Source organism: Struthio camelus, chromosome 5, assembly GCF_040807025.1.
Source record: "Struthio camelus isolate bStrCam1 chromosome 5, bStrCam1.hap1, whole genome shotgun sequence".
Lineage (NCBI taxonomy): Eukaryota > Metazoa > Chordata > Aves > Struthioniformes > Struthionidae > Struthio > Struthio camelus.
This window is the reverse complement of record NC_090946.1, coordinates 4,706,283-4,715,741: the sequence shown is the minus strand read 5'-3', so window position 1 is coordinate 4,715,741 and position 9,459 is coordinate 4,706,283. Positions and strand designations below refer to the sequence as shown.

General features: G+C 48.7%; 1 protein-coding gene across 1 annotated transcript; it reads right to left on the bottom strand.

Annotated features, from left to right (window-relative positions):
• Positions 1 to 284: 284 nt before the first annotated feature.
• On the bottom strand, positions 285 to 6,280 carry LOC104141495 (prolactin-releasing peptide receptor-like). The gene is made up of 2 exons (XM_068944298.1): positions 6,230 to 6,280; positions 285 to 4,136 (listed from the first exon to the last, which is right to left on the bottom strand). The coding sequence occupies exon 2, from the start codon at positions 4,132 to 4,134 to the stop codon at positions 3,007 to 3,009; it is 1,128 nt and encodes a 375-aa protein (XP_068800399.1). The 5' UTR covers positions 4,135 to 4,136; positions 6,230 to 6,280; the 3' UTR covers positions 285 to 3,006.
• Between the last annotated feature and the right edge of the window lie 3,179 nt (positions 6,281 to 9,459).

The window sequence follows — 9,459 nt, the reverse complement described above, 5'->3', positions numbered from 1 at the left end:
AAGCAAATCTTGATTCATTACCTCACTAAAAGTTGCACACCCAACTTTTTCTCTTTAGCCAGAGCTGTTTCTCTGCAGAGCCATCCTAACACATCAGCCAGTCTAATTTCTCCATCTCTGAGCTCAGATTGACCCCCAAGTGGCTGCTGTCACTAGTGCTGTCACAGCAACACAGATAAATACGCCTAAATTTATTGTTTTCCTGGAATGAGATTAAGTTGCACTCAAGGACATCAAAATTAGGCCTTATTTTTTAGAGCTGAATCAATTCAAGCACACAGTCTGAGTTTTTCAAACCTTTATTGGAGGAAAGGACAAGCATCACTCTTCTGGTTTGCTTTCCTTTGCTCCTTCAGGACAAATGAGCCAGCCTCTTCCCCTGAGCACAATTCTGCATGATAACTAGACAGCTGTGAAAAGCGAACAGAATTAACTGCTTTATAGGTGCAGAACAGATCACAAGCGTCCACATTACTTTGCATTTAGTAGGGCCCAGTCTCAGCTGGTCATGCCACAGACAATAATAAGTCCTTATAGGAGCACCGTTAGGATGCACAAAGGTCTCAGTAGGAACATAAGCATGCAGCAGTTCATCCCTGGGCATAACGAGAACAGATTAGGGAACCTGCTGAGACTGTTATGGCCCAACCAGCTGTGTTTGCGCTGGAGGATGCCAAGCTGCTCTCTAAAAGCAGAGTGACATGAGTGATGTCCAACATGGTGGAGAGCTTTCATCCGGCAGCGAAGAAATGCAATCTGGAGTCTTTCATGTCCTTTCCCCTGTTGTGAAGAGCTGTGATGGATACACAGCTCAGTCATACGGAGTGCTGTAGAGAATGATGAACTAAAGGCATTGCTATGGGTGACCTGGCACCAGTCATGACCCTGAAACTCGGGGCTGAGGGTAAAGCTGGTGCCTGCGGGACCCACTGCTGTCCCCAAAGGGTTTCTTGTGAGAAACTGAAAGGTTAAACCTAAGCTGGGCAGACGGTGTGTCACTTAAACACCAGGCTGATGGACAGCAAATACACGAGGTGCCTAGAGAAACTAAGCTGGGTCCGACCAGCAAATCCAGCTTTTAGCCAGTCATTTCTGGGTTAGAACAGTCCGTTGCCAGAACTGCCACCTCGGCCCAAGGAGTTTGAACTTTGTCTGGTGATCTTAAATTGTTCTCAGAGCAGAGGTTGAGATTTCTTCCTCAGGAAAACAACAACATAAGATGCCCACTTTAATGTGTCACCTCCGCCTTGAGGACTACTTTGCTATGAGGAACTGCAAGAATTTCAATAATGAGTCCTGGATGCTTCTCCATTATTTGGATGTCCTACATGCTTGCCATCACACACTAAAAGCCGGGGAAATTGGGACCTTCCGGTCTCGTTACACAAACGGCTTCTTCAGAAAGTTAAGTAGATTGTGAAAGTCCCCCTATGCCACTCAAAAGGAGAAATCTGCTACATGCCCCCACACAGTCTCCAAGAGAAGAATGCACATTGCTGAATGTATATTGTCCTTTACCAGTGAATTGCAATTTAAAAAAAAAACAAAAACACACACATACACAGCAATTTAACTGTTACCTGTGAGAGCTGGTGTTCTTACAGAAGGCAGAATACGCTATCTGTTGCTTAGGAACAATCTTTATCCTACAAAATGAATCCATACACTCAAAAGACTTAAACGCACCTAATGTGTGTTTGTCTTGCCTAGAATGGACCCACCTCCTAAATAAGCTGTGGGGAGAAGTCTTCCTGTGCTCCAGAAATAGCACTGGCCACCTACTTCTACCCAGTTGTGATAGGAAATCTGGATGCCCTCTATAAAAGCTTGATGGGACACTTGCTTGTCTCAGCAAGCCCACGCTTTCTCTGCCCCGGCACCTGGCATATGTTCCTCACTGCATGACCCAGTGCTTGCAAGGATGTGGCTTAGGCATTTCTCCTCGGCATTTTGCTCCTTTTGGACTTACCTCCAACCAGAAACACATTTGGGCTCACACCCATCCAAAGGTTTTCTGCAGATTTTCAGCTTGCTGGTGTTCCTCATCATTCACCCAGCTCCCTACATGCTGGGAGAGCATGTGATCTCTGTTCCCACACGTGTGGGAGTCATATGATGTCAAAGGTGCTTGTCATCACATCATTGCAGTCTCCTACCTGAGGGAAACACTTGCTTTGTACAGCAACGCTTTGCCTTCAAATACTAGTCCAGCAGCTGTATTAGAAAGCTGCATGATTAAGAGGTTTGCCAAATTTGCGAAATTATCAGAGAACCACAAAAGTGGCCTTGAAAGTTCTGAGAAAGGGATCTTTGTGCATGCATGTATCATCTCTCTGGTGTGTATGGTTCAGATTGTTAGTCCCTACTGCTTGATTGTACCCTTGAGGCATGCAAAACTGAACAATTTTTAGAGTTTGTAAGTGAGTGATAAAAATGCCATTTTTCTCTCTCATGCTTCAGTTAGCACTACTGAGCAAGCACAAAAACTGAGGCAGAACTCTGACCATGTAGATAGGTAGGCCATTTCTAAACACTGAGGCTTGTAAAGAAATATATCAGAATAGTTAAGTGTTTGGTCATTAATCCAGATATACATTCGTTGTTTTGTTTCAATAGGGCAAGCTACTGTTGTTTCATGGACACTCACTTCTTTTTATTTATGCCTTGAACTAAGTCTATTAGAAGCACCTACCATTCCTTCAGCATTTCTATATATAGAAGGAGAGCAAGTAAAGCTGGCTCAGAATCTGCATTTGTGCAATTGCTGTTTGTTGTTGCACTTGTTTGTTTTTCAGAAAGAACAAAGTATACTTGAGTTGCTCAGAAGAGCTGCTCTTTAAAAAGACACAAATCTCACATTTCTCAGTTCTCAGGCACAAGAGTCCTCTTTTGGGGAATAGCAACATATCAGTGTCACCAGGCTTGAGTAATGGGCTTCTATGACCCGCCTAAAGCAGAGGTGCACATCAGGTCCAAGAGCAAAACTGATCTTCTTGGGTATTTCAATTAAGATACTCTTGTTTGCAAAGCTATCTTCTCTGAGAACCCAGTAGGAGCATCTGCCAGGGTGGAGCAGGTGTTGAATCGAGATGCCTTGCAAGACATAATGTTAGAGCTCTTCTTCTTGCGGTAAAAGTAGTTGCTAAGGTGGAATCGGAATTTGTCATGGAGGGAGGCATATATGAAGGGGTTGTAGCAGGCAGAACTCATGGCAAACAAGTGACACGAGACTTGGATGACGTTCACGTACCTCTTGTCCAGGATGGTGAATTCCTCATCTATGTCTCTGATGAAGTTTACAACTTGCAGAGGTAGCCAGCAGATAGCAAAGCACACCACTGATATGGTGAGCACCCGGAAGGTCTTCTGCTTTGTCTTCATCCATCTGTCGTGGCAGGGGTAGGCAGCACCTGGGATATTCCTCTTCCTGAGGTGGTAAGAAATGGCACAGAAAGAGACCGATACTGCCAGAAGTGGGAGCATATAGGACAAGAGGAGCATCAAGCATGAGTACAGCAGCCTCTCTCTCTCTTCATGCTTCCAAAACTCTTCACAGATGATCATGTCATGGCCAATCTTGTTGAGATCCAAGTAGTGGGTGTGCAACGAAGTGGGAATGGAGGCCATAATAGAGAGCAACCAAATGAAGGTCACCATGCAGATGCAGGATTTGCAGCTTATCCTTCTGCGAATAGGGTAAGCAACAACAACATACCGGTCCACTGCAATAGCAGTGAGAGAGAGCACTGACACAAACACAGTGGCAGCCTGCATCAAGGTGACAAAGTAGCACATGAACATCCCAAAGAGCCAGCCCCGGATCTCGAAGGCGTAGGACACGGTCAGTGGGACACATGCGAGGCACATGATGAAGTCAGCTGCAGCCAGGTTCCCTATCAGGAAATTAGTGGTGCAGTGCAGCTTCTTGGAGAGAGCAATGAGAAGGATGAGGAAGAGGTTCCCTGTGCACGCCACTGTCACCAAGGTGGCATAGAGAGGGATGAAGAGCGGTTTCAGCTCCAAGAGGAGGTCCAGGCCAGTGAACAGAGGGGCTGAGCTGTTCTGCCAGGAATCATTTGGGAGCTGACTGTAAGCCATGCTAGGTCTCTCCTGTAACAGATGCTGCTTCTCCATGCCTTAAAGTCAAACAGAGATGAGTTTGTTAGACCTGGAGAGGAAAGAAACGTGCTTTGTTTTTACTTTTGCGCAGAGGAACCTGTCTCCAGGGCATAGGTCCCCTTTGGTTGCCAAATACTAGCCTGGGCTAGCAAAGGTGATACTAAGCTGTCTTTAGGTGGCCCCAATTTGGGGCTGGCTATGGTTTTCTGCCATATGTCAGAATAGTCCAGAGATTACTGTCCATTAGATATCTCCACTGGCCTGCAGTAGGGCTGTCCTGACAGCCAGGTCAAACCCCAAGTGCACCCTCATCCTTCTGGCCTGACAGGATGTGGGAACAGAGGTGTCATGAGAGCACCAGTACTGCCACCTCTTGGCTCTTTGGACTTGTGTGGCTCATGCTCGGAGATGGTGCTGCAGGCCCTCACCTGTGTGAAGAGCCTAGAGGTGGTCACAGCAACACTTGGGAAGCTCAGGAAAGTCTCCCTGACTGAACAGGGTGCTAGTGTCGTCCTCCTCGGTCCTTGGAGTATGGCTGGCCACGTCACTAGGCTTCCCAGCTCCCAGCCCTGCCAGAGCCAGGACAGAGGACTGAGGGAGGAAGGGGGCAACATCCATGCATCACCCAAGGGTAGGAGGGAGGGTGGACAAAGGGGTCTCAGAGTCCTGTGTTGCCTCAAGTGACACACTGGCTGACTTAAAAGAGGTTACATCAAAAAAAAAAAAAAAAAAAAAAGGAATATCCTTAGTGGCAGACGTAGAGCTGAGCGTTGGTATGGAGAAAACTTGAAACTTGGCTAAGAAATAGTTAATCATCTGGTTTGTTGGTTTGTGAATCCATGGGAAGCTGCCAGTTTGGAGCTGCAGGTCACCTCCAGCGGCTCGGGATACCTAATGGAAAGTAATCTCTGGGCTCTTCTGACATACGGCAGAAAAAGGCACTCCCGCATTTTTGCTTTTAGCTTTTCACTTGCCAACCCTATGCCCTACCCCATGCTTCCTCCTTCATCCCAGAGCACCTCTCCACCCTGCCGCAGCTCTCCAGCCACCCAGCCAGCCTCCCAGGGCAGAGATCCTGCTACCGTTTCCAGCTGGGCAGAAAACAGGTTTCTGACTGCTCTCTCCACTCCTCTCTCATCTCGCCCATCCTGCCCCAGACCCACTGCAGCTGACTTGTCAGCCCTCCCTCCCGATGGCCCTGGCAGGCCGACCCTATTGAACACCTTCCCCCGCTATCCTTTCCACCCCGCGCAGCTCAGCCCTCCTGTGCCCTGCACTTTGTGCATTGATTTCACAGCAGCACACTCAGCTGCCGGGCTAACAGACAGCTCCAGCTGGGAGGATTTCAGGTCACTCCGGCTCATGCTATACTCAGTGTCCTCCCTTTTCACCTTTCCAGATCGCTCTACCTAATTGCCTGTGAAGCTTGCTCTTTTCCTTCCCCGCATGGTTTTTCTGCTACCTTTCCTTGTAGCAACAGGAGCAACAGGGAGTACTTTGCTGCTCCTGGATATATTCACAAAACTACTTATACCAGTACAAGGGAGATGCCAAATATATTCTGGCACAAGGCATAAGGGAATGAAGACTTACACTCCAGGACACCCCTTTCTGACCCTATGCTGTCAAATGTAGCTCTCTGTCCACCCCACCAGGACCTGAACAGTTCTCTTCTTACCTCCAGTGGACAGTGAAAGCAGCGTTAGTTAACTAACCCCTGTAATTTACTGAGAGGGATCATGGTTTTCTACTTCATGGCCACACATGCATAACAGCTACACCTCTCCAAGCACACAGAAGTAATGCACTACAAGTAATGTACCTTTAGAATAGCTGGTCCTCATGCCCTGCCCTGGTTTGCAAAAGGAAATCTGGAAGGACACTGACAGCCAATAAGCAAATTGGATCATTAGTCTCAATAACAAATATTCAGCTTTTCGTTAGAAAATTCTCTTAAGGAGACAGGAATCAAGCCAGCCCTTTTGCACATCACAGAGATCCTTCTCTCAGGCTGAAGCGAATCAAAAGTATTAATGCTGAGCTGCTCTGGCTGTGTTCAGATCTGCGCGGACTTGGGGGTTGCTGGAGGGGCTCCCGTTAGCGGACTTACCTTTTCATTAAAACAAACTGGAAATTCGAGTTTGCCGTGGCTCCTGGTGACCTGGGTAAGCAGACCAGAGTTTAAATAGCATGCTGGCTTGCAAATTATTTCAGCGAAGATGACTAAGACCGTTTCATTCGCAGGGCGTCAGTCACTGAAAGACCTCTTGCAGCTGCGGCTCTGAATGCATTTGCCCTCCGTCCTGTTTAGCGCTGACGCTTGAGCAGCGAAATGAAAAGGAACGGAGCAACAGGATGCTTGTGTTCCTACCTGCACTTATCGGCCTTCCAGGTATGCCAACAGCCTGCTTGATCGGGTCCCACACAAGCAGCCCCAGCCGCGGCTCCGGCTCCGGCTCCGGCTCTGGCTCTGGCTGTGCCCACCCCATGGAGGGCGCTGCGGGTGTAGGGGGGGGGGTCCCGCCGTGGGGACAGGGGACAGTGGGGTAGTAACAGACAGTGAGGAGCAGGAGTTATTTGGGGGGGGTGGGGAGCATGTGTGAAAGGTGGGTAATGAGCCGCAGCCGTCCAGTTTAAGCAAGGGTCTTCTGGGAGCGAGGTGTGTGCGTGGAATTGCCGCCAGCCAATAACCACTGAGGGGAGGGAGGGGGATGACATTTCGCATTTTATTTCCTAGTGAAGAAGGAGGAAAAAAAAACCCAAAAACACAAAAGTCAGGCAAGGAGCCCACGCTGCTCTGAGCAGCACTTGCACCACAGAGCTGACCCCCCCCCCGCCCCCCGCCTCAGCCGGGGATGCATGTTGTGTCACAGAATTACAGGGCGGATGAGGTTGGAAGGGACCTCTGGAGATCATCTAGTCTAACCTGCCTGCTCAAGCTGGGTCACCTAGAGCACATTACACAGACATGTGTCCAGATGGCTTTTGAATACCTCCAGGGAAGGAGACTCCACAGCCTCTCCGGGTAACCTGTGCCAGTGCTCAGTCACCCTCACAGGAAAGAAATTTTTCCTCATGTTCACATGGAGCTTCCTGTGTTTCAGTTTGTGCCTGTTGCCTCTCGTCCTATCACTGGGCACCACGGAGAACAGTCTGTCCCCATCCTCTTAACATCCTCCCTTCAGATACTTGTACACAATGATCAGATCCCCCCTCAGTCTTCTCTTCTCCACACTGAACAGCCCTAGCTCTCAGCCTTTCCTCATAGCAGAGATGCTCCAGTCCCTTCATCATCTTAGGAGCCCTTCACTGGACTCGCTCCAGGAACTCCATGTCTCTCTTGTACTGGGGAGCCCGGAACTGCACACAGTACTCTAGATGCAGCCTCACCAGGGCTGAGGAGAGGGCAAGGATCACCTCCTTCGACCTGCTGCCAATGCTCTACCTAATGCACGCCAGGATACCATTGGCCTTCTTGGCCACAAGGGCACATTGCTGGCTCATGGTCAACTTGTCCACCACAACTCCCAGGTCCTTCTCTGCAGAGCTGCTCTTCAGCAGCTCAGCCCTCAGTCTGTCCTGCTGCATGGGGTTCTTCCTCCCCAGGTGCAGGACCCTGCACTTGCCTTTGCTGAACTTCTGGAGGTTCCTCTCTAGCCATCTCTCCAGGCTGTTGAGGTCCCTCTGGATGGCAGCACAGCCCTCTGGTGTATCAGCCACTCTCCCCAGCCTAGTATCATCAGCAGACTTGCTGAGGAGGCACTCTATCCCTTCATCCAAGTCATTGATGAATAAGTTAAACAACACTAGACCCAGTGGTGACCCCTGGGGGCCACTGCTAGCTACAGGCCTCCAACTAGACTCTGCGCCACTCATCACAACCCTGAGCTCTGTCATGCAGCCAGTTCTTAATCCACCTCACTGGCCACTCATCCAGCTCACACTTCCTGGGCTTGCCTATGAGGATGTGATGGGAGGCAGCGTCCAAAGCCTTGCTGAAGTCCAGGGAGACAAAATCCACTGCTCTGCCCTCACCTACCCAGCCAGTTGTCCCATCATAGAAGGCTACCAGGTAGGTTAAGCATGATTTCCCTTTGGTGAATCCATGCTGACTACTCCTGATCACCTTCTTGTCCTCCACATGCTTAGTGATGACCTCCAGGAGGAGCTGTCCCATCACCTTTCCAGGGATGGAGGTGAGGCTGACAGGCCTGTAGTTCCCCGGCTCCTCCTTCTTGCCCTTTTTGAAGACTGGGGTGATGTTTGCTTTCTTCCAGTCCTCAGGCACCTCTCCTGATTGCTATGACCTTTCCAAGATGATGCAGAGTGGCCTAGCAATGTCCTTTCATGAGAGCTCTGGGGCTCCCTTGGGAGCTATATTTGCCACCCCCTGAGCTGTAGGGTGTCCCCAGGAGAGAGGAGGAATCATACATGGTGGTGCCGGGTACCTAGACACCTCGACACTGGGTGCTCCCCAGCCCTCCATCCTGTTCCACGTTGGGGCAGAGGGACAGAAGAGGTGGCCTTTAAGCAGAATTGTTCCAAGTTTGGGTTGCATCAGGGCAAGCAGGAGCCAGGTCTAGTCATAACGTCACTGGTGATTTGTTTCCTTCCACCAAAACATCTTTTTTTCCCTACTTCTCCGGAAACATCTCAGGTCACCCTTTATCACAGATGTGCTCAAGAAACTCCATATTTTCAAGAGGATTTACACAGAAGCACAACAGAAATATAAGACTTGCTCAAATCAATGAACCATCTACTTTCAAGGTAACTGCACTACTGGTATTTTTAAGAGTCTAGGAGAAAAGCTTTGTCACTAAAATACTCTTTGCACAGACACTTTTTATTGAAAAACCTGCTGCAATGTACTCTGGTGTTTAGGACACGCAGGAAGCAGGATTAGATTTTTATTCTTAACTGTGCACGCCATTGCAAGTAACGTAAATAGCTTTCAAAATAAAACAAAGCTGTTCATACGCTATTCACTCTTGGAATGAACATTGCTAGTTTTTAAAAACTATAGTTCTGGAAAACTGTTTTTTTCCTCCCCCCTTGCCTTCCCCTTCCCTTCCATGGGCAGTGACTTGACTTCACTCCTTTCTGCAGGAGAGCCTGTTTCCCATAGCTCCTCCAGAGCTCGTTTCTCACCAGTCAGGGCCTCCTCTGAAGGGTGCTCAGAGGTGAGCCAAATAATAGCATTTAATTTTCTCTGGTTTTTAAACATTGCTGCTTTAAATATTACATCTTATTCCTATTTTACACAAGCATAAACAACTGCTTCACAGATTCAAGCTCTTGGCCCTGAGCCTGTGCTTATCTCTCTCAGTTTCAGGCACA

Coding starts and splice junctions, on each gene's coding strand:
- LOC104141495 (XM_068944298.1), bottom strand. CDS start 4,134: ATGGAGAAGCAGCATCTGTTACAGGAGAGACCTAGCATGGCTTACAGT.